This window comes from Dipteris shenzhenensis, chromosome 32 (genome assembly GCF_047967505.1).
Source record: "Dipteris shenzhenensis isolate YYH24624 ecotype China chromosome 32, Dip_SZ_1.0, whole genome shotgun sequence".
NCBI lineage: Eukaryota > Viridiplantae > Streptophyta > Polypodiopsida > Gleicheniales > Dipteridaceae > Dipteris > Dipteris shenzhenensis.
The window spans coordinates 19989509-20015597 of NC_141627.1; the positions used below are offsets into that span (position 1 = coordinate 19989509).

Sequence of the window (26089 nt, forward strand, 5' to 3'; positions counted from 1 at the left end):
TTTGTGAAGTTCAAGGAATATAATACATACCGATAACTTGATCAATTCGAAACTTATGCATTGGTCAATGGAATATGACAAACTTGGTGTCTAAACTAATCTACACATTCGTAACTTGAATATGAGACCAAAACATTACACAATTGGCATCTTGACTGAGATCATTCAACCTTTACAAATGCTATGATGCCTATGAAGGATGTATCTTAGACCATATAGGATATCCAAATTATTAAAAACATCAAATAATTCTACACATATATGAAATCACTTGTTCATTTGAAAGTGCACTACTTGAACTTCCTATAAACCAAAGGAGGCAACCAATTGAGAGCCTTTTCAATGGTTTGGGGATGTCCAATACTGCACTATAATTGTGCACATACATTTGAGTGCCCAATTGATAATTTCTTCTTATTTTGTTAAAAAGGCACGTTTTTTGAAAAAATGCACTCCACACTTACGGAGCTACTACATGTGGTATTAAATCATTGATCTTTGATACTCTTTCATGGCTATATCCCATTTGCTAAAAATATCATCATTCCTAGACCATCTATGCATAAATGTTACTACTGTTCTGCCCTCAAGATACAATTGACAAAAGTACAAGTGTAGACGTTAAACTTTAGTTTCTTTTTTGCTTGTAAAACACATTTCAATGATCTTTTTGTGTTTTTTGTAAACATCGAGATGTGTAAAATTTCATTGTTGTAAACGAGCCTATTTTGGCTCTTTAAAAAAGAGTTGTAGATTATATAAGAATGACCTTTAAAAACTCTATAAAGAAGCTGTTTTGATGCTTTTTTTTTTATTTTTGGAAACTTATGAACATGTGTATGTGTACTTCATATGCACATTTATACAAAAGTTACACATTTAAACAAAAATACATATGTATGCATACATACATACATACATACAGGGGGAGCCGGGGGGGGGGGGGAGAGAGATCCAAAAGCACACACGAATGCACATACACACCCAACATGTGCATGCACGAGCACATAAGCAAATATTTCTTAGTGTCACATCCACCCTTACCAGATGTGTGCAAAGGACGTTAACTAAACAATGACAACCTTAGCCTTCAAAAAATTGAATGACACTCCAAAGCAAGAAGATACAAGACGATCTTGGTTGGACTGAGGCAACAGAAGTATATACCTAGATGAATCCAAGAACATTCCCAAACTCATCCTCTAAAAACACAACATAGTGCAGTTTCAATCTCATGATAGTCACTCACAAGGTTGAAAACCATAAACTCCATCATGCATAGCAGGGACTAGCTACTATGACATCTCCATTGACGTCATCAGCGCCCAACAGTGGGTGTAGACCATAGTATAAATGCTCTCACACATACAAATCCACACACCCACACATACTTGAGCATCCATTTATACAAAGTCTTCGTATTGAGTTTCTGTCGGCACTTCGAAGGTGAAGGGCAGACTCAGCCATGATGAAGGCTAGCACTAAAGGAGAAGGCTAATCAAAAGGTATATATATACCTTTGTAAGACTAGAATAAGTCCAATCATACAAATTTAGAAATTTTGTTGTTCTAAAGATAAAAAATCTACAAAGAAAATAAAAGAGAAAAAAGAGAAAATGAAAGAGAAGAAAAAAGAGGTAAACAAAAACTTTTATGAAAAGCAAAAGGAAGACATACTTAGCAAGCAAAGCAACACTTATGTCGTCATCAGTGCCCAAGCATAAGCAGCTATACTGGGTTTCGAAAGACCCGCGGAGTCTCTTGGGCAAACCCAGTGCTTACTAAAATACGTCAAATAAACAATAGAGAATGAAAACAAGAAATAAAGAAGAAACGAAGCAGGTGACTTAAGCAAAAATAAACAAGTAAGTCAAGAAACAAAAACTTCCAAAAAACTAGAATCTCTCTCTCTCTCTCTCTCTCTCTCTCATTTAAAACATAAAAAGTTAAATGGCACTTTACACTTATGTCTCGTTTCTGCAAAGAGACAAAAATACATTTCTAACTTAGAAAGCACAAGTATACTCAAACAAACTCTCTTTAAAAACTAAAAGAAAAACGGGCTATTCAGCTCCCCGCTTCTTGTTTTCAGCTTATGTTCAATCATTCTAAACAAACCTAAGGCCGAAACACCATAGAAAAAAGACTTCATATCTAAGAAAGTGCGAACTTTTTTCATTATTTTCCTTGGATTATACCTCTTGTGTAATAGTAATCTATCAAATTACTACATTGAGTGATAAAAGCCTCCTTAGTTGTACAAAGGCGGGAAAATCTATGGAATTGGGAAGAAATGACTCCATATTTTGCCAAATCAGAAATGTTTTGAGTCAATGTGAGGCATTTTTATAATGTGTAAACCACTATATTCAGGTTGTTCACGTTTATCGTATATATCAACCTCTAATCCTATGGTAGATTGAGAAAGTCTAAGATCTAAGAAAATACAAGAATCCCCTCTTGAAGTGCAGTTCAGTTCACAAGAGTCACGAGGATAGATTCCTTCTCCAAAAGCTCTAGCGTCTTTGTACATAAAGTCTTGAAAGTTCAGAACATCTGGTACAAATAAATCATCTATAAAACGCCTAACTTGACTAAGCTTATGTAAAATGATAGGGCAGGTATTGATAGAAATAAGACGTTGCATAAACTCAAATTCATAAGTGAAAAGATAAAAGTTTGCTAAAAAGACGGCACAATTAGTGCCCATGGGGATTCCTATAACTTGTTGAAACAAAGAATCACCTATTGTGATGTAAAGATTATCTAAAAGAAAATCTATCCAAGAGGTAGTCCAAAATCTCTTCATTCAAGCTACCACTGCTTGTGAAGTCTAAACATTTTCATTCTCTCCCCAACGAGCATCTAAATCTAAATCTAGCTGATAGGGCAACGCACCATTTAAGATAGAAAGAATTATCACAATACCAGCAGGCCGCAACTTGGACGAAAACTTCACAAGGTGAAATTTGCATGTCTGCTAGTACGGCAGAAGCATGACTACAAGACTCAAGAGGGCACCCGGCACAACAGAAGTATGACTACAAGACTCAAGAGGGCACAACAGACTGTTCAATCGATCCCTTGCACCAATAAAAAAAGAATTTGATATCCCCGATGAGTCAAACTGAGCATAATAACAAATCAAACACTATGCCATCACTGTGTTCTAACCACTGATCAATAAATTGTCAAGTAATGATCCCCAAACATTTACTCCATAATGCATCACTTGTCAAGCTTACTCTTCTTCGAACAATGGCTCATGTTAACGACACTACTGGTACAAAGAACTCAGGCACCTGTACTCCCAAACAAACGCTTCCGAATCTGTCAGACATAAAGCCCAATGTCATTGAAAGGCCACAACATAGAAAACTTGAAAAGACCAGATCTGCTTTACCACCACGTCTTTAGAAAGCTCTCAATCAGGGATGTGCCAAAAGAGCAATGTTTTTATTCACTTTTTTTCATCTCCGTTGGGAGATAAACACAACATCTTCAATTACCTCAGGGAGTTTCTGCTTGAAAACCACATTTAATCTGGCATCCAATGTATTTTCACAGACGATTCGTCCATCCTTTGATGCTAATACGACTCCTCCAGTGCTGCAGGATTCAATCTAGCTAGTTATCTCTATCTTATATAAAGTTATCGATGACAATTGAAATGTAAGGTACATGGACACCTTTGGGAGCAAATAAACAGAGATTATACCAGAAATGTGCTGCCTCCTTTGACTCCATGGCTGGTGACAAAAACTTTGCATTGTCCACATGAACTACAACATCCTCTGCATTTGTCTTCTCCAAGTATTCATTCTTTGATGCTTCTATAACATCCTGAACCAGCTCCAGATCACTCTCTCTACAGCGCAGCTGTACAGATGGTTCTCTAAGACGAAGCAAACCCTGGAGCAAACCCCACACAGAAACTGAGACACCTCTCCCTCCCTCTCTCTCTCTCTCTCTCTCTCTCTCTTCTCCATCCATCCATACATCTACATATACATATACATACACATACATACATACATAGACACACACCCCCTTATATTTTTGTTTTGGTAAAAGAACCTTTTATTGAGAAGAATGTACATTCATAGCTGTCCCAAAGTGAGACAGCTACTACTCATAAGCTAAAGATATTCACACGCACGCGCACATGTGCGTACGTACGTACGTATGTATATAAGTATATGTGTACACAAAGGCGCACACTTTTTTTTTGGGGGGGGGATCCATCTGTCATTATATTACAAAAAACAGTCCCAAAGAACAGGACTAAGAACTACAAACATCAGAAGACATCATTATATGACAAGAACGAAGGATAATCCATGTCCCGTGCATGCAAACAATCATAAAATGCTTGTCGTAAAGAGGAACAGAAGAGCTGGTATTTAGCCAGAGGGGGATCACCAAAGCCCCGTCCTTCTAGAGGGTCCAGAGTGCCCAATAATGCACCCAATAGAAAAGAAGATCATATCCCTGTCTCACAGCATGAAAACCAAACAGCCTGAAGTTCCTGCCAATGGAAGCACTAGGGAAACCACACACACACACACACACACACACACGTGTGCGTGTGTGTTGTTTGGGGGGGAGGGGGGGGGGGGGGAGAAAGACGAAATAGCATACTTCTATGTAGAGAGATGTGATGGACTGGTAGAGCCTCTGTCTTCATCGTATTGCATCTTGTGTGTGTGGGTGTGTGTGTGTGTGGGTGAGAGAGAGAGAGAGAGGTGTATTAACGTCTTGAGGAGACCTCGCGGGTCTATGAGACAAGGTACAAAACATATGTAACTCATACAAGCAACTATGGGCTGAAGCAAAGGGCTCACTAAGGCCCTTGCTGAGTGCTGAGTGCTAAGTGCTGAAAATGCAAAAAGCTAGTACAAAATAGTAGGAAAAGAGCCATCAAGTACTGCTCAGAACCAAAGCTCCAAGTACATGTGCAGGCTCTATATAACCCGGCTCCCTGATGGCCCTCTGATGTGATGCAAAGAACTCACATATCTGTGTCTACTGGGCTCTCTCCCGCAGTGGCAGGGGGCGCGCTCTCCTGGATCTTTGGCTACATCGAGAGTAATGCCTCGTCTTTGGCGGTCCTTTCTAAGGAGGGCTGAGATAGGCCGGACCTCAATCGTGCGTGCTCTGGTCACCCGACGTGCCATATGTGGTCTTCGCATCTCTCGTCTAGCCACATCCTGGTGACGGGTCTCACTGCTGATCCATAGTGCTCTCGTCTCCTCGAGATCAATCTCATCTGGTGCTGGCTCGGATGCGTAAAAATCAGTGACGCGTGTCTGCGCTCGATCTAGCTCGGTGTCTTAAGGCATCTGGTGGAAATAGAGGATAGAATCACTCACACCTCACTCCCTATCTAGCTCATACAACACTCAAAAAGACGGAAAGAGAGATAGGACAGAAACTCAGATATATTCCTCCACAAAAGCGGGCAAACAAAAGCTCAAGGATGAGCGTGTACAAACAGCTCCGAGATGCTGTCAATTGCTGAGCCTTCCTCTTCCTCTCCCTCTGCGCGCTTGCTTGTGTGCAAGGTTGTCTATGCAGGTGATGAGGAATGAGGGGGGAATGAAGGCTTTTTATAGGAGGGGCTAGGCCGACCAGGGAGTCGGCTCCCTGATCTAGGCACCGACCTGCAAGGCCCCACCGACCAAGCTGGGTCGGCCTTTCCTGGCTGATCTGGCTGGCTTGGGCCAGGCCTATATAAGGGCCCATGTGCCCAGCACATGGGCTGCTGCTGCAGTCCCTAATGCCGCCCGTATGCTTCTCTAAGAGGCGCCTAGGATGCTGCACGGGTTCCAGGCCAGGTAGGTCTTCAGTCTTTTCCTCTTCCCTTACCCCATGGTTGACACGTACGATCACGTTCGATGCGTACTGTTCGATATTAGTGCGGTACTAAACAAACTAAAAAATCTTAGGCATACGTCCGATGGTACGTTCAATACCCAAAAAAAAAAGACAAGATTTTAGAGTTTTGGAGTAGGTACTTGTACAAGCTTTAAAACTTGTACAAACATGTAATATAGGTGCCTGATGGAGATAAAGAGGGGGAGAGATGAAGATGCTTGATGCAGCTTGAGCCTTGTCACTTGTTGGAGATGGAGAGGGGAGAGTCCAGACTCAGAGTCGGAGGTAGATGCTTGGTGTGAGATCATAGTGACGACTCAGAAGAGAGGGGGTTTATATGGAACCTTGCCATTTGGGAGGCCCAAACTCAGTTTGGCAGAACCACCAGCAATAACAAAACCAGTCATCCAAAACAAACAAACGGAACAGTACGGAACGTTCCGTACGTTGAACGAGGGCAACCAGGCCTTACCCCCTATGGTCTTCTGCCTCCTTGTCCCCTCAAATCGGGGGCTCACAGGTGGGGCAGTGACCTTCTAACACCCCCTCTCAATGACACAACTCTGGGCCGATCCCCATGCGTCGAATGAGGTGTTTCATCTGCTCATTGGGAAGCGCCTTCGTGAAGACATCAGAGATGTTGTCATTGGTCGGGCAATATATCAACTCTATGACTTCTTCGTTGATGAGGTCTCGAACAAAGTGGTAGTGGATCTCGATGTGCTTCGTCCGTGCGTGAAACATGGGGTTGTTGGCGATCGCTATGCAACTTTGGTTGTCGCACATAACCGCAGTCGCATCTTCTTGGGCCACATTCATGTCCTCCAAGATCCAATTGAGCCACAATGCTTCACATGCCGCTGTACAGGCAGCCCTGTACTCCATCTCTGTAGATGAAAGGGCGACAATAGGTTGTATCTTACTCAACCATGACACAGCTCCTGAAGAGAGTAAGAAACAATATCCAGAGGTCAATCTCCGGGTATCAATGTCACCTGCCCAATCACTATCACAAAAACCTCCCAACTCAATGCCTCTGGTATAAGTGATGCCGTATTTGCAAGTACCCTCAAGTACCTTAGCACCCTCATACCTGCGTCCCAATGAGCCTTCTTGGGTATGGCGGAGAACCGACAGAGCAATCCAACTACGAAGGAAATATTTGGTTGGGTATTGGTGAGGTAAAGCAAACTCCCCACTAAGCGTCGATATAGTGATGAATCAACCGGCTGAGATGGATCACGCACACTCAGCTTCAGACTAGTTTCCATGGGAGTCACTGCTGCTTTGCAATTTTCCATCTCAAAGCGTTTTGAGTAGTTCCCTGCAATACTTCTCCTGTGAAATAAAGATACTGCTCTCTCCTAGCTTCACCTCAATCCCAAGAAAGTAGTGAAGACCTCAATCCCAAGAAAGTAGTGAAGTATGCCTAAGTCCGTCAGCTCGAACTCCTCCATAAGAAGTCTCTTGACCTTAGCAATCTTCTTCGTATGATCCCCAATAATGATGAGGTCATCCACATATAGAATCAATACCAGCCGCAAATCCCGCTCTATGTCGAGAAAGAGATTTGCCTCTGATGCTTCGGAATTGCTCTCGAGAATGTTCGTGACCCGTGAGTCTGCTAACGTCTTCAAATACCATTGAGGTAGCTTCTTCTCAGATGGAGGTGCTTTTGATGGAGTTGACTTGGGAGTTGACTCTGGAATGGCATGCTCCTCCTCCTCCTCCTCGGGGTCTTCAATCGGCTCCACCTCTCGGATGGTGACTTTGAGTGGGGGTAATGCTGGAAGTTCTGGAACCTCTTCGACAAGCTGTGGCTCAGTCTCTTCAAAGATCACATCCCTGCTGATAATGATCTTCTTCTTGTCCGAGTCGAATAGGCGGTAGGCCTTGGACTCTTTGTTGTATCCCACAAAGATAGAGCTCTGGCTATGGGGATCCAGCTTTGTCGGCTCATCTTTATATACATGCACAAATGCTCTAGAATCGAAAAACCTTAGATGAGATATGATGGCTTCTTACCATAATAAGCTTCGTATGGAGTCTTATCATAAAAACCTTGGTCTTGGTTCTGTTGAGGATGTGAACGGCAATGTTCACGGCTTCACCCCAGTAGGCTTTCGAGAGATTCCTCCCTCGCAACACGATCAACCCTATCTCTGTGACGGTCCTATGCTTTCTCTCAGCAACTCCATTTTGTTGAGATGTGCGAGCTATAGTGAGCTGTCTCTTAATCCCGTGCTTCTTGCAAAATCCATTGAACTCGGTAGAAGTAAATCCTCACCCTTTGTCGGTGCAAAAGGCTTTGATTACCTCCCTGCTCTCCTTCTCTACCTCGGCCTTTCAATCTTTGAATTTCTCGAAAGCCTGAGATTTCTTAGCCAGACAGAATACCCATGTCATGCGACTGAAATCATCCACTAATAAGAGAGAATATTGCGAACCTGCGAATGAATTTCGACATTGGGCCGCAGATGTTGGCGTGAACCAACTCAAGCGGCTTCTTGGCCCGTGATGAGGCCTCCTGTGGGAACTTGTCCCTGTGTTGCTTGTCCTCCACACAAACCCTATAGACACGATCATTGCCTACAATCAGTGAAAGTCCATCCACCATCTTTGTCTTCTACATCTCGAAGAGACTGCCATAGTTGACGTGACCGAACCACTCATGTCATAATATGGATCTGCCATGCTCCCCGTGCACCAACAGAGCATTGAGCGGATATAACCCATGCTCCTCGACACCTTTGAGCCACCACTTGTCCGTTTGCTTGCACAAGTTCGTAACATATAGTACACCGGAAATCAACTCCTCGTTTCTTGCAGTCATGATGAACGGAATACTACCAACACCCTTCACAAGGCATGACCGGTTATCCCCAACAGTGACCTTAGAATCGGGATGCGTACCTTCCATGGTTTTGAACCAATCCTTGTTGGACATGTGCTTTAAAGCCAACCTTCCTCTCCTTCACTAACTGCATAAGCGGAGCAGTACTCAATGATGATGAAAAGAGCGCCGGTCGTGACCTTTGCCGATTCGATCTTTGGCTCCTCCTTGGACTTAGACTACTCCTTCTTGAGGTCCGCCTTCTTCTTGCGGCACTCTTTAGCAAAATGACCAAGCTTCTCGCAGTAGAAGCACTTCATCTGCCTCTTTTTCTCTGCATCCTCGGTCTTGCTTTTGTTCTTGGAGTCTTTGAACTTACCCTTGCCGGGCTTGTCCCTTGCCACGAGAGCCTTCTCGTCCGATTGAGTAAACAGTTTTTCCCGAGCCTCTTCCTGCAATAGTAAAGGCCCAAGCTCTTCAAAGGTGAGAGGCTTGGCCCTCTGTCCTGCAGTGACCGTAGTCACGAAACTCTTAAAGCTTCGAGGTAGCTTGTGTAAGATCAACAGTGCCAGTTGACTTGAATCTACCATCTAACCAACTGCCACGAGTTGGTCCCTTACCATCTTGACTTTTGTCAGATGGTCATGAACATTGTTTGCCTCAGTCATGTCCAGATTGTATAGTTAGTGTTGGAGCATCAGAATTCGAGATGTATTGTCCGTTTCATACAAATCCTTCAGGATAGCCCACGCCTCTACAAACGTCTCGGCTATCTGGATGTGCGGAAGAACAGAGTCCGCCGTGATCCCAATGATTAATGCTAGGGAGCGGGCATCTCTCTCTTCCCAATTCTCAAGTTCTTCACGATCCACTGGAATGAGAATCTTCCCCTTATTGTCCAGCAAGTCTTCCGGTTTTGCCTCCACCCCCGTTGTTAACTTCCACAACTTTCGGGCCACAAGATGGCTCCGGATTTTCATCTTCCAGATTGGATAGTTCGACCCGTCTAGCTTCCCCGACTCTCCGAAGTTCGGGATTGTGAATGAGAGGAATCTGAAGGAGGAGGAAGGAAGAGAAGGGGCTGAAGAGGCAACTGTAGAATCTTTGTCCTCCATCCTTGCTGTAATAAAGAACAGTAAACTGAATTTACAGCAGAGAACTTGACCACGCAGCAAACAGAGCCCAATGCAAACCTAGTTGCGTAAATGTACCAGCCGTGTGAGTGGTCCGAAGCCGAGCCCCTCTTGAAAGAGATAGTGGGATCACCCTCGGATCTAATGGCAGGCCAGACAGACACATAGAAAATGCTCCTCTGTCTCGACCTCCCCCATCATGCATATTCTACAGACCCGCTGCTCTCTAGGTATGCTGGCAGCTCTCCCTGCCTCAATCCACAACTGGTGGGATGAGACTCGTATCTGTCTAATAGTAATCCGCAAGGCGTGTGAGACTTTCCTATCCTCGAGGTACTGGGGCTTGATGATATCCTCAGAAAGTGGTCAAGATAGAATTGGGTCTTGGTGGGGAACTTATGATCCCCCCCCCAAGCCCGAGACTTGTGGAGCTGGAGAAGGTCTAACCGTATGATACGGTTAATCTCCGCATGTGGAATGAGCTCCGATGGTGCATCCATGCTGTACTAGAAGGGGGGAGCCTATCCATTTGGATACTGTGGCTATCAAACCATGTGGACACCCGCGCATACCATATTGTATCAAAGCCTTTTTCTGCCAGTCGTAGGGATGACTCTAGTGCCAGTCTCGGTAATGTCCCCTGAGATAGGGCCGAAACTCTGTGGAAAAAAGTCACGGTCTGGAAGAGGGCGTCCACCTGCAGAGGTGTCATGGCGAACTCTGCCTATATGATCTGATGGGGAACTAAAGGCTTACTTCAAATCATCCTAGATCCCATGATACCTGTAGCCTCTCAAATCCCTTCTAGTCAGTAGCTGAAATGTCACACCCCCAAAAAGGTGATGTATACATGGCAGTCGGTCTCACGAGAATGTCAAAAAGCCAACCCTTCATCGGTGGATCCTAGAATTGCGCATAGAAACACTATCTCTCTAATCAGGCCAAGGCACCCTTCCCTCGTGTGTGTCGTGCTGGATCATCGTGAAGACTAGTCCTGTGAAGACTGCCCCTAGGTACGTGTAGGACTGCACTATCCCCACTGGCTCCCCTCGATAAGTGAAACTATGTTGACGTCGACGTCAATGAAGCACTACTTGGGATGTGTTGAAGATCATAACCTTGGTTTTCCCAAGGTTGATTGCCAAGTCCCTCTCTCTGCAGAACATCTCCAAGGCCTCCAAGTGTTTCTGCAGTCCCTTGGCTGAGGACGAAATATGAGAAAGAGAGAGAGAGAGAGAGAGAGAGAGAGAGAGAGAGAGAGAGAGAGAGAGCTCTAGGCGAATAGCACACTATGTAGAGGGTCTGTGATGGCTTGGTAGAGCCTTTGACTTCATCGCATTGCATCTTTGCATCCAACTTATAGTAAGCATGCCTAATTTGACTTTTAATTATGAAGATTCTCCTTTTTTATCCTTTGCTTCTACATTTTAATTGTTGAGTCCATGAGACTCTTTATGTTGTCTATGCAGTGTATGATAGGATCTTCAAGTCGGTAAAACCTATTGTTCACTGCTGTCCCAAGCCCGAGATGTGTGGAGCTAGAGAAGGTCTAACCGTATGATATGATTAATCTCATCATGTGGAATGAGCTCTGATGGTGCATCCATGCTGTACTGGAAGGGGGGGAGCCTATCCATCTGGATACCGTGGCTATCAAACCATGTGGACACCCACGCATACCATACTGTATCAATGCCTCTCTCTGCCATTCGTTAGGATGACTCCAATGCCAGTCTCAGTAATCTCCCCTGAGATAGGGCCAAACTCTATGGAGAAAAGTCACGGTCTAGAAGAGGGCGTCCACCTGCAGAGGTGTCATGGCGAACTCTGCCGGTATGATATGATGGGAAACTGAAGGCTTACTCCGAATCATCCTAGATCCCATGATCACTTGTATCCTCTCAAATCCCTTCTAGTCAGTAGCTGAAAGGTCACTCCCCCAAAAAAGTACTACATACATGGCAGTCGATCTCACGGGAGTGTCAAAAAGCCAGCCCTTCGTCGGCGGATCCTAGAAATGCGCCTAGAAACATTGTCTCTCTAATTGAGCCAGGGCACCCTTCCCTCGTGTGTGTCGTGCTCTGGCGGCATGGGTCATCGTGAAGACTAGTCCTATGAATACTACCCCTAGGACTGCACTTTCTCCACTGGCTCCCCTCGATAAGTGAAACTATGTCGACGTTGACATCGATGAGGCACTGCTTGGGATGTGTTGAGGATCATAACCTTGGTTTTCCCAAGGTTGACTGTCAAGTCCCTCTCTTTGCAAAACATCTCCAAGTCCTCCAAGTGTTTCTGCAATCCCTTGGCTGAGGACGAAATGTGAGAGAGAGAGAGAGAGAGAGAGAGAGAGGGGAATAGCACACTGCTATGTAGAGGGTCTGTGATGACGTGGTAGAGCCTTTGACTTCATCGCATTGCATCTTTGCATCCAACTTCTAATAAGCATGCCTAATCTGACTTTTAATTTCGAAGATTCTCCTTTTTTATCCTTTACTTCTGCATTTTAATCGTTGAATCCATGAGACTCTTTATGTTGTCTATCCCGTGTATAATAAGATCTTCAAGTCGGTAAAACCTATTGTTCACCGCTGTCCCAAAGGGAATGGTGCTATCACTGTGGCTAAAACCTTATTGTCTATGCCCTGATTGATGTCCACATTATAGGCATGTACAACTATCAAACCAGTGAGAAGTTTACAGAGCTTGCATGGAAGGCAACACCATGCACCATCCTCGACAAAGGCCAAGAATCGGACCACTGACCCATTGGAGGTGGTTCCCATGCCCACCATATCACTTTCAGGGTTAAGGTAGGCCCTTCAGAAATTCAAAGAATGGAGGACTAAGGTGGAAAAAGAAACAGGAAGAAAGTCAAGACTTTCAACACAAACCAAGGGGGAGAATTTAGGGTAGTGGAGCGGAAGAATCGAGCAATTGTGGAGATGGGTTTGAGCATGTTGAGAGGTAAAAATGTTCCAAGGTCCTTTTGGGCAAAGGAAGTCAATACAATTGTCCACATCTTTAACACAATGATATACCTAGATGAAAACTCATCCTCTAAAAACACAACATAGTGCAGTTTCAATCTCACGATAGTCAACTCATAAAATTGAAAACCATAAACTCCATCACGCATAGCAGGGACTAGCTACTATGACAGTGGGTGTAGACCATAGTATAAAAATATGCTCTCACAAATACAAATCCACACACCCACACATATACCTAGATGAATCCAGGAACATTCCCAAACTCATCCTTTAAAAACACAACATAGTGCAGTTTCAATCTCATGATAGTCACTCACAAGGTTGAAAACCATAAACTCCATCATGCATAGCAGGGACTAGCTACTATGACATCCCCACTGACGTCATCAGCGCCCAACAGTGGGTGTAGACCATAGTATAAAAATATGCTCTCACACATACAAATCCACACACCCACACATACTTGAGCATCCATTTATACAAAGTCTTTGTACTGAGTTTCTGTCGGCACTCCGGAGGTGAAGGGCAGACTCAGCCATGACGAAGGCTAGCACTAAAGGAGAAGGCTAATCAAAAGGTAGTCCAAAATCTTCAATCAAGCTACAACTGCTTGTGAAGTCTAAACGTTTTCTTTTTAGTTTCTCCCCAACGAGCATCTAAATCTAAATCTAGCTGATAGGGCAACGCACCATTTAAGATAGAAAGAATTATCACAATACCAGCAGGCCGCAACTTGGACGAAAACTTCACAAGGTGAAATTTGAATGTCCGCTAATACGGCAGAAGCATATACCTAGATGAATCCAGGAACATTCCCAAACTCATCCTTTAAAAACACAACATAGTGCAGTTTCAATCTCATGATAGTCACTCACAAGGTTGAAAACCATAAACTCCATCATGCATAGCAGGGACTAGCTACTATGACATCCCCACTGACGTCATCAGCGCCCAACAGTGGGTGTAGACCATAGTATAAAAATATGCTCTCACACATACAAATCCACACACCCACACATACTTGAGCATCCATTTATACAAAGTCTTCATACTGAGTTTCTGTCGGCACTCTGGAGGTGAAGGGCAAACTCATCCATGACGAAGGCTAGCACTAAAGGAGAAGGCTAATAAAAAGTAGTCCAAATCTCTTCATTCAAGCTACAACTGTTTGTGAAGACTAAATGATTTCATTTCAATCTCTCCCAAACGAGCATCTAAATCTAGCTGATAGAGCAACGCACCATTTAAGATGGAAATAATTATCGCAATACCAGCAAGCCGCAACTTGGACGAAAACTTCACAAGGTGGAATTTGCATGTCCGCTAATACGGCATAAGCATATACAACCATTGTTGCTCTGGTGGTTTCCTGGAGACGAGATTCCGCATTGCCTTTGGAGCTGTCACAGAGTAGCGAGGATCTGGATGGGAGCCCTTAGGATCATGACCCGTATGCAGAGTTTGCAGAGTCTTTAGAGGGACTACACCTAGGGGATGGTGGCCTAGTTGACTGAGGGAGGACACGCGTCCCAGATTGATGAGATCTCCCCGCCTACCGGATACAGGGGTCAGAGCATTCAAAGAATAGCGCTCCATGAGGCAGTCCCTCCTGATAGCCTAGTTCCCCTTTCTCCTCCAAAGGACAGCGTTTGGGAGGTGGTAGCCAGTATCACTGCATGGAACATTTGGGTGGCTCGCTGCAGTCATGTGATGGGTGAGCATCTAGTTCCACCCTCGGCTACCATGGTCGCCATCTGGCAGGATATCATCTACACACTCTACGCTCCACCTGGGAGCGTGGGACTCTAGGCTCTAGAGCGACATTGAGAGGCGTGCTCGATTCTGCAAGGCTTGCCCTGCAGGAGTTTTCTACGTCTTCACTCCGCGAGGGATTCGCTGGTTGTATAGTCCCCCCACTTGGCTGTTAGCCCCGGTACCAAAGATCCCCTAGGCAGTGAGCTGGGTTTCTCTGGAACAGGCTGGTTTTTCTTTCAACCTTTTCCGGTTTTTTTCCATACTCAGCACCCCCGGGGCTGCTGTTTTGTATGAAGTCTTTCAAGCATTAATAGAAGGTTCCTTTCTTTTAAAAAAAAGAACAAGGCAAGGTTGGTGACCAAGGGTTACTCACAGGCTAAAGGCCTAGATTCTGATGAGACCTTTGCACCAACAAATGGAAACAATTTGGACATTGATAGCACTAGCTGCCACTATAAGTGGCCCATCCGATGGATGTGAAGTCTACTTTTCTCAATGGAGTCTTGGAAGAGCAAGTCTATGTGGAGCAGCCGCAAGGATTGAGGACCATGGTGTACATATAAAACAAGCGCCCTAGCATGATACCAACGCATCAATGACTACTGCTCACAGATTGGTCTTTGTCAAAGTTCATCAGATGCAAATAGGTAGCTTCATTCAAAGACAGACAAAAAAGTGATGGTGATTCACTATGTGGATGATCTTATCCCTAGAGCGGGTCTCAACACAAGAAAAGAAAGGGAAAGACTCTCATGCATGAATAGAGTTTGAGATGACTGACCTTGTACTGGTGCATTATTTTTTGGGGATTGAGATGTGGCAGGAAGAAAAGAAGACTTTCACCTCTCAGGAAAAGCTGCAAAGAGATTCTAAAGCGGTTCCAAAAGGAACAGTCCAAGGAGGCAAACATACCCACGAAAGTCAGGGACAAACTCAGCAAAGAAGATGCTTCCAAGCTAGTGGATTCAACTAAGTATCGACAACTTGTGGGGAGCTTACTCTACCTCACACTCACTCACCCCGACATTACATTTTCAGTGGGACTACTTTGCCAGTTCTCATCAAAACCTCGGGAGAATCATCGGCAAGCTTGCTTGTGGGTTTCACAGTACTTGAGGGATACCTCAGGATAAGGGATCTTGAACTGCATAGGGATCGATTTCTTCAGGTATTGTGATTCTGATTGGGCCACAGGTGGGGACACTAACATTCCATAACTGGCTACTGTTTTCTACTAGGGTCAAGGGTCATTTCCTAGCTTAGTATGAAGCAACCAACGGTCCCTTTTTCATCTATGGAGGCAGAATAAAGAGCATCCTGCATGGCATCATGCGAGCCCTTATGGCTCAGGTGGATCCTTGAAGACATGGAAGTTCTATAGAAGAAGCCGTGGAGATCTACTGCGACACCCAGAGTTGAATTGCAATCGCGAAGAACCTAGTGTTCCATGTTCGGATGAAGCACATTGAGGTGCTAACTTACTGCCCTGCAAAAGTGAATCCTGATTCACCAAGGCTCTTACTTGTGAGCAGATGGAGCATCACATTCGACATATGGGGATGGCCCACATTGAGTCAATAAGTGGGGGTGTTAGCAAGAGCATTGATCCACCTGTGAGCCCCCATATAAGGACATCAGGGCAGTGGATCTGTAGGAAGGGAAGGGTAGGGTGAGCTGCAGTTCGCAGCATAGTAGGGTTGCAGTCTGCAACCTTGTCATGAGGGAAAGTTGGCCACATCATGGTCGCCTTGAAGCTGCCTGAAAGAGTGGCCTACCAAACCAGGTCAACCTGGTTTAGTCAGCAGGATTTGGGCCAACCCAGTCAGCTGGGAGAGACTCAGTTAGTAGGTTTGGTCAGCAGATTCTAGGGCAGATGGCCCTATATAAGTGAGGGAGGGGCCCTCACTATCTACATCCCACTGAAGCCCTGTTTTGAAGGCACGCAGGAGCAGATATTCTGGGGCCCTCCTTCGCAGATCTACCTCAGTTTTGATCAGTCTTTCCAGACTGTTTCTTGCCCAGCACTTTACTGGATGCTTGTCTTCATCGTGAAGCAGTTTCGGCCACTCTTGTGGTGACCTAAACTGAGTATTTTTTGGAAGTATGTTTGCTGCTCTCTCTCTGTGTTTCATTTACAGTTTGTGGGAGTTGTCTTCGTTATCTGCTGTGCAAAGGTGCATACTTCAGCACTTGAAATTCTGACACCCCTTCCTCGCTCGTCACTAGTGACACTTTATAACGCCATAGTCCAAACACATGTTACAAAAAGTTGCAAAGAAACTCGTGTACTTTGAATTGAAACAAATCCACATGCTCAAATGTTTGGAAGTGTCAACCTCTTTGAATTTTTTATTTGCAACATCAAAAACAACTTTCAGGTTTGTTTGTTTTTTGTTTGGGGGAGGCAGAGGATCCATGTGATAGACTTAACAAGGACAGAACTTAAAACTTTTCAAAAGGATCATGGAGCCAACCCACTAGTTCCATGCAATGAACTTAACAAGGACAGCACCTAATAACAGAAAAGTTTTTTGATAGAGCTAATGGGTTGGCTTCAATATTAAAGACTGTACCTGCAAACAAGTGCTTATTGAATCTTATTTTTGTAGTCTATCTAATCCCTGTTTTGCATGATGTAACTTTTAAGAGTTCCAAGTGTTCACATATTTCTATTTCTTGCATTGTTTGTGTTTATATTGACATATATGTGATGGAATTAGGAGGGTGAATTCGCCATACATGTAATCTATCTCTATGCTCACAACTTACAAGTTTGCCCATGCTAGCTGACTGAATCTAGAAGCGTGCTGACTGCATTGCTTCAATGCCGCAGCCAGTCAGATGGCCTTAGGCTTGGAGCATGCCCGTGACTTTCTTTACATCTAACACCAGGCAATAATATTACCATCGTTGATATCATTCTCTGTAATAACTACTTCACTTGTGCCCTTGCTTATTACTGCATACCATGTATCTTTTCGGTTCTCATAAATCTGTACTCTTTATTTGCCACTTTTGCCTTTTCTAAAGTTGCTAAAAGCTCTCTTGTTTGTTTGTTTTTCCCCGATAATCACCAATCTTTAGTAGAGAGCATATTGTGTTTATACATATATTAGGTGTATAATTACCGAGCCGGGATCTCAAAGGAATATATATGCCGTCATAAGACTATTGAATATTCGATCTTACAAATTTTTCATAGAAAGGGAGAAAGAAAAAAGGAAAAGGGTTTGTAAGAGACTCTAGAAAAAAAAAAAAAAAACTTAGTAAGCAAAGCTATGCTTATGTTCTCATCAGTACCCAAGCATAAGCTGCCATCTGGGTTTCGAAAGATTCCGGAATCTCAAAGGAAGCTTTAATCAACATGCTCTTCTGGAAACCACAATTTGCACAAGCCAATATTTGACATTCACATTCCGTTACAAACAGGATAGCAAATGCATTTCCTTCAATCACTAAGGAGCTCATACAGTGTCTTACACAGTATTGACATAAACATCTCATGTCTCCAATGCAGTCTCAGAGGCAGACTTTACATTGCTTTGCATATCATTTTTAAAATTAGAAGCCTATGGAGATCTAAGGAGGGCAGCTTTAAGGAACATTTGGTACAGCTGACTTGCTCTGCATCTTTGAAGTTTGTACAGTGAAAGTCTCACTTACCTGAACAATAAGATCTTTGAGAAGCTGCTTATAATGATGAGGATTGCTGCTGACAGACGCTAATTGCTTCTCAGCAGCCTCCCTCATACCACGAACAAGATCATCCTGAGCTTGCAGGACCTTCAGCCGAGAAGCATTCAATTGCGTGGAATAATCGCTGTAATGGAATCCACAAAACACATTGTTAACTCTGAAGATGACATACCACATGCAGAGATTAATCTCTACAGCACATATAACAAGGAGTATTGTCCTACATTTTTTTGCGTACTTCCAGCTGTTTTTCCTTGCGCTCATATTCCTGCCTTATTTTACGCTTCTCAGCCTCAACGATTTGCAGCTTCTCAATGTTGAACTCCTGCAGCCATTTAAGTTTAGAATCATACCACTCTCAGTTTCACCACTCAATTATGAATAGAGCCTCAAAAAAGTGTAAACACAAAAAAGGGAAAAAAGTGTTCACACACGTGATCATATATTCAGGGAAGACTTGAAAACAGTAAAATCTAGCAGCAAAAGCTTGCTAACAACATCTTTCAAATACCAGCAGAAAAACAGACGCCCCTTGGGTTTTCAATGCAATTCACATGTCAGCTCCTAAAGTAAAACCAAACATCAACCAGGTATTCAAAACTCCACCGATAAAAGAGGCCCCTAACACTATGCCTATCCAGCCATAGCTCTAAACTTTCCATTTCAGCTTTGAACTTTTAAAAACACACAAAAATCCATAGGAAACTGAAATGTACATTCATGAAGATGTTTGCAATGTGAGTGGATAGAAAGGGCTGGAAGAAGGAAAGAGAGTGGAGAGAGGGAGCTGAAAGAAGGGGAAGAGAGGGGAGAGAAGGGGCTGAGAGAACTTAGACGGGGGTTGAGAGTGGAGTGAGGGCTGAGCATCGACAGACTGGGAATCTGTTCCAAGAATGGGGGAAGGCATTCCATCCCTGCAAGCCGTTCCGGCAACGTCCCGGACGTTCTGGTGTACACTGGCTTCACGGAATGGCATTCCCCCCGTTCTGGAAGGGGGAACAGTGTTCCCTGGTAGCTATGCTATCGATGCTCTACTTCGTGACTAGAGCAAATGACCTAAGGCCCTTCGAAACTTTCTCCTTAAGAGATGGCAGTATGCATGCTTAGCCGTGTATCAGAGGACTAGGTGGCAGATACTTGTATGCCTGGCTGACGGGGGACACATGGTCAAGTTCAGAGGGGTGCCGCTGCTAAGCCACATGGGCAACTGGATGCGACGACTGCCAACATGGAAGCCTGTGAAAAGAAAAGCTACAGAGGATAGTCCTGCCAATTCTGCCGGTTCACAAGAATACAAAATTTGCCAAAAGAGGAGAGAGTCATAATCGTGATTGTAAACTTTGATAAAACTGAACCGCTATGCCAATCCTGAAAGGAAAACTTGCCAATTAGTAGGCGTTTTCTAGCAAAGGTCTCCAACTGAATTGGGCACATTTGATGAAGGTACCAATCAATAAGACGCCAAGCTAGTTGCTTGTGGTGTTACAACATACAAGTCTTCGTAGGCAAATCAAATCTCATCAAGCTATGCGGCACAATTGTGAACTTAAACTGAGGTTTGAGTTTACTGCTTAACCAAGAATCGAGACCCAGGCAATGTTAAGAACACATTTTATGTGCAAACGATTTGCTTCTGTGGCATGGTTTATCATGTATGGAGCGTTTCTGTCAAACATCCATTTTTTGGTGGCCTCTGTTTATTTGTTTTTTGTTCTTCTGTTTGCTTTTGTTGGGTTTTTAGCGGCTTTGAGAGTTTTTATAGTCACATTCAGTTAATGCCATACATTTTGACATTTGATTCTAACGAGCGCATCTATAATTGCCTGCAAACCAGAAAGCATACAAAACACAAATTGTCTTTCAGTAACAGCAAAGCCAACAGACAAACGCAGACCTCCTCAGCAGATACAGCTATCTCATTCGCTTTTTCTTCTGCTTCCTGCCTGATAAAGCGGACCATCTGCTGTACTTGCTTGGAGACCTCCGCATCATTCATCCTTACTTTACTGCAAGTCCTCAACGTAATAACAAACGTGTCCTCAGATCCCCTGCAATGGCACAAACACAAACAAATCAGCTAAAGCCTTGGGTACTATGGGATCTCTCTTGCCAATAGACACTGCAAAGAAAACGTCACTTCATCTTCAATACCATCTTCACGTGGATGAGGATGGCTTGCTGACATTTCTGTGTGGGTCAGATACTTTAGAGCGGTGTCCGCATTTCTAGCCGATGTGACACGCTTCACAGTCCCAGTACCAAATGCAGCTGAAATTAGACCTTTAAACTATGGGGGACACAGGAGTGAAGAATTTATGCAGGGAAGAAGATTACTTCCTATGGCCGTGGCGTGAACCTTGACGTTAACGATATTTTTCGTTGAACTAACAATCCATCTTCCCAACCCTAATCTTTGGCTTTCCTTTCCCGTTCCAACACCTACCCTTACCTTGTAGCGTGGAGATCGCCGCACTACCCTACCCAATCACTTCCCCCCCAGACCCTTGTCTTTGAACTGTTTCGGCCAAATCGGTTTCCGTAGCGGGAGTAGGGGCCCCCAAACCCGACGTTTCGGGAACGCGTTTGATCGCTTCTCGTATTGACGAATCGGAAGAAATGTGAACGATTGCGCAAACAATTCTCGTAATGCCGTTTCGTTTCAGCATCAAACGAGGCCTCAGACGCAGTAGAAGATACGCTACAGTAACGAAAGGTCCCCTCAATGCAACAGAAAGAATGCCAGCTTTCGTTAGGCATTTTTTTTGTTACATTATGGGGACCTTTCGTTAAGGTGGTATATCTTCTACTGCAAACGATCGACCTCTTCGATTCCGAAGACGAGTCATCGACTAACCAATCCAAGGAGTCCGGATTCGAGATATATAGATTGAAAAGATTACAAGAGATCGATGCTGCGAGAAGAGAACATACCTGAGGCAGATCTTGAGGGAGAGAAATTTTCGACAAGAGCTACTGATACAGACTTGCCGGAAAGATTTGTGTGATTTATGCGCTGCTTGTGCAGCGTTTGGGTGAATCAAGAAGAGCATGCAAAAGCTGACTTTGCCGAGTTCCCCGGCAGGCTATTCATGTGCAATCGTGAGCTGGCACACCACCGGCTTAGCCCTTGCCACATGTCGGTCACTGCCGTCGTGTGGTGCCCAGACAGAGCGGACACCTATTGCTCTTTAATTGGGTGCCAAACCCTGTGATTCGCTCAGAGCGATTTGGCCAGTGCTTGGGCGGAGGGGCGAGGAGGGCCTGGGCACTGGGGGGACACAACTTGTGTCCGAACTCACCCTCAAAAAGAAGGCTTGTACTCGTGCCCCCCATCCGCAGGCATCCATCAGGACCACCGCTAGGATTGAAAAGTTGGCTCGCATTGGAACGGCATTCCAACTTTGGACTAGGAGGAGCCGGTTGCTGCCTATGTCTGAGCTTTGAAGTCTCTATCCGATGACGGTTTCTGGACAAGGAGGAGCAAGTGAAGCTTGCTAGACTAGGAGGAGCCGATGAAGTTGCAGACAAGCAAGGAGCTCCCACACTCCACAAGTCAACTACCCAATCAGAAGTCGACTCGCTGAATCCCCCAATGCCAGCCCCAGCACAGGGAGCTCCTCTAAGAGGAGGAGTGGGATGATGAAGGCTTGCGTGCTCTAGAGTAGGATTAACAAGGATTTTGCAAGTTGTTTCTAAGCCTATCACAATGCTTGGGCATTGGATTGTTGTGCTGCTAGCAAGGCTTCAAACTAGTGTTCACAGAAAGCACTTTTCTTAATAGATACGTATGTCCAAACGGCTTAAAAATGTGACCATGAATGTCATATCTATGAAAGTTTTGGTCAAGGAACCTTTAAAAGCTTGTGAGGTCTGTAAGGATAAGGAAGGCCCCTTTATGGGAGTTCAGGTCTCTATTGTGATCTTTGAGTTTCATATTGCTGCTGTGTACACACCTCACTCTCCATCTAAAAGAGGAGGGTGCCGGGGTAGGCTTAATTTCGCCCTCTTGGGGGAGAGATGGATATTAGGGGGGGTTCGAATATGACAGAGCTTGTCATGGATAGATCACATGTAGAGAAGAGTTTTGATGGGGCATCAATGGGAGTAAAAGAACTCAATGATCATGCTTTGGGAAGAGTCCACCGGGGTCTTGCTCCTCATGTCTCTGAGAGCGGAGTAGGTGCTAATGATGCCTAACTGCCTCATGAATGAATGTGACTAGGCATCTCTGATCCAGAAAAGAGAGAAATTGGGATAATAGCCCGAAGCTATCTTTCAACTTCATTGTAGTCACCACTTGGTCCTTGGTCACCTTGGTCCTCTCCATCTAAAAGAGGAGGGTGCCGGGGTAGGCTTAATTTCGCCCTCTTGGGGGAGAGATGGATATTAGGGGGGGTTCAAATATGACAGAGCTTGTCATGGATAGATCACATGTAGAGAAGAGTTTGATGGGGCATCAATGGGAGTAAAAGAACTCAATGATCATGCTTTGGGAAGAGTCCACCGGGGTCTTGCTCCTCATGTCTCTGAGAGCGGAGTAGGTGCTAATGATGCCTAACTGCCTCATGAATGAATGTGACTAGGCATCTCTGATCCAGAAAAGAGAGAAATTGGGATAATAGCCCGAAGCTATCTTTCAACTTCATTGTAGTCACCACTTGGTCCTTGGTCACCTTGGTAGAGTTTAGTAAGGTCTCATGCCAACTCAAGGCTATACCTTCTAGAAATAATGGTAGGGTCTCAGACCATCCTTCATGCACCATCCAAAAACTTAGCATCCTTAAACAAAATCTCAAAGATAAGACTCTGGGTCTTGCCCTTGGGTCCCTCAAAACACTAGAATCTTCACCATGATGAAACAAAGAAAGAAAGAACCAACATTTAAAATAATATCCCATAGAGCCTTACCAAACCAATCATTTCTTCAAAAGTAGTCTTCAACCAAATCATCAAGAATACTGGACCAACCAAGACTATGAAGCCACTGTGTAATATGTATACATGCATTCAAGAAGCACTCTTCTTACGATTGGAAGTGCACATAATACTTTCAAGGTGTCATACTTCTCATTTGTTTCATAGCAAAAGAAATTGAAAGCATTAAGAATCACGACTCCACTATCATAGTCAAAAGCCACCCAAAGACTCAATTCTTCTTCACATCAAGCTACCAATGCATGAAGCAAACCCCAATTTATCATTGTGCTTGATGACACTTTTCATTATTCAAAAGTTTAAACATAAGGGATATGATCATAAGGACTATGCAAATGGCTTGAGCATCACCTTCAAAATCTTCCAATTCCCTTAGACTTGCTGTAATCTCTTCTAATGGAGTTCTTCGAGGCATCCTTTTTATCACACATGAAAACACATGCCCATACTAGGTAGAACATAAAATCTAATATTCCCAATATAATTTGCCCACCATCTCCACCAATAGATGTGACATGAAGTTGGGGTAGTGAAAATTCATGCACTTCTTAGCTTTCTACTTCACAATTTACCACTAGGGGGTCAAAACTATCATGGAAGTAGATAGTCCACACATAGAGTTCCATAACTTTCTCTTTTGACCTTTGATACCAAAATTTAATACATATAATGATGTTCCTTAGAAAGATCATCATGTTGATATAAGTTTCATTGAAATTGAACAAATGAGCACCAAGTTATAAGCAATTTACCACTAGGGGGCCAAACTGTCCTCTTTTCACACATAGCTTGCCTGGGAAGAATGCTCTCTTAACAGTCCACCTTTGTCAATGATCAAAGGCCCATACAATTTGACTAGAAGCAAAGGATATATGCTCACAATGGCTTTAGAAAATAATGACTCATGTGAATTCTATAAGTGCCCTAAGGAAATAGGAGAGGTCAAGAGAGGAAAGTGGAAAAATAAAGAGAAATGACTTGTATAGATCTCAATTTTCCTAGGAGATGAAACTACAACTCACTGATCTCTTGTCAATAGAAGCTTCACACTTTCAAGGAAGAGAGAGAGAGAGAGAGAGAGAGAGAGAGAGAGAGAGAGAGAGAGAGAGAGAGATCCAAGGCTACTGATGGGATAGCCACTAAGCTATTGCTTGATCTCATAATCTTATCAAACCTATTGCTTGATCTCACAATCTTATCAAACCTACATAAAAGCGATACTAATATAAACTAAAGATATAAAAGATATAAAAGTTTCGCATCATAGTAGTAACTATCTTTAGATTGCCAAAGGCATAGTACAAACTATATGTTCTTGATGCTCATAGTGATCTGGCTTTTGTGGATTGCAATGGCTTATTTTGTGTCATCCATGAGGTCTATTTAATAGGCATCGGTTTCTTGCTAATAAGCAACAGAGGCCTATTTAGTAATGCCAAGGGGCCTCCACAGTCCCTCCTTGCCCATACCACCTAGTCATGTTGCCATTGTTGAGATTTTGCATTAGTTTCATGTATTACCTTTGCAAAGATGGCCTTCAAAATGAGAAAAGGTTAATAGTTTTCTAGAACTTTCTATCTCTCAAAAAGCCATTGTACTAGGCTTGAATCTTGTCCATATCCCTAGGGAAGCACCTCTAGGATATGTATGTGGGGGACCTCTATGCTTTATGGGTTGGTATGGAGGGTCTCTCAATGCCGGTCATGGTTATGGGATCGGGTGGAGATGGAGGTGGGGATTGGTGTGGTCAATTTGGTCTCTCCTTTTGCTATTACTCCTCACAATGTAGCTACTCATTTAGTTCATGACGCTTCTTTGTTACCTCCTCCCATGGTGAGAGGTTCCCTTTGGTGGGGAGTCTTATCTTGCCTATTGTTTTAGTATAGTGGAGGGGGTGGGTATCAGTCCTTGTCTCACTAGAAGACTTGCTAAGATCTTGGGATGGGAGATTTTTTCCCTTTTTCTTGGTTGTGACCATGAAGAGAAGGGGGATTTTGATGAGCTAGAGTGGGTGGGAGACAATGTAGGAGCAAAGATAAGATAGAGGTCTAGGGGTAGGTGGAATGAGGTATGGAAGTGTGGCAGTGGAGAGAGCCTGAACCAAGGATATGAAAATGAAACCTGATTCCTTTATATAGGGACCAAAAACCTAATTTTTAAAAATATTTGTTCTTAAAAATTATTAAGAACTTATACTTAAAAACCTTTGAAAACAAACATGCAACTTTCATGCATAATCTTGTTTCTTCTATGTGTTATATGTATATTAAACTGAATTTATAGCCTCTAGATTCACTTTATTAAATTACAAATAAAATTTGAAACTTGCGCATGGACATCTGCATTGGAAGAGTGCACACCATCAAGTTCATTTGACTCCACCCATATGCACCATCCTCTAGCATAGACACCAAATTTCATGATTTTATCTTGCATTTGAGGAATCAAATATTGTTCTTCTACGTGCAACATTGAAATCTCACATTGCATGGAACACTAAGGACTTTAAACTCAAGTGTTGCAGATGCTCTTATTTGAATTCTTCTATACCACCATTGAACCAATTGAACCATTAAGCTTGTCTAGTTCTACCACCCCATGTTGTGTCACCATATTATATGCACAATTGCTTTTGCTAATATTTCCATGATTATATAAAATGTGCTATCAAACAAGTTAGCAAGTAGGTAAACACACAATATGTACATCTCAATATTCAAATTAGAGATTACCACTACTGTGTGGAATGATTCTCTCCCCAAGTGATCTCTATGTTAACACAAAAGTCATTCATTACATTCATGAAACTCTCCATATCACCTTTATGGAACCTTTTCTTTGTAGAAGAGGTACCAAGCTATTAGGAG

At 43.6% G+C, this 26089-nt stretch overlaps 1 protein-coding gene across 1 annotated transcript; it reads right to left on the reverse strand.

Moving 5' to 3' along the window:
• Positions 1-3066: 3066 nt before the first annotated feature.
• LOC147880432 (V-type proton ATPase subunit E-like) lies at positions 3067-21429 on the reverse strand. The gene is made up of 8 exons (XM_087370742.1): positions 21300-21429; positions 21219-21238; positions 20182-20335; positions 18512-18612; positions 18255-18411; positions 3719-3912; positions 3510-3609; positions 3067-3330 (listed from the first exon to the last, which is right to left on the reverse strand). The coding sequence occupies exons 3-8, from the start codon at positions 20281-20283 to the stop codon at positions 3295-3297; spliced, it is 690 nt and encodes a 229-aa protein (XP_087226868.1). The 5' UTR covers positions 20284-20335; positions 21219-21238; positions 21300-21429; the 3' UTR covers positions 3067-3294.
• Between the last annotated feature and the right edge of the window lie 4660 nt (positions 21430-26089).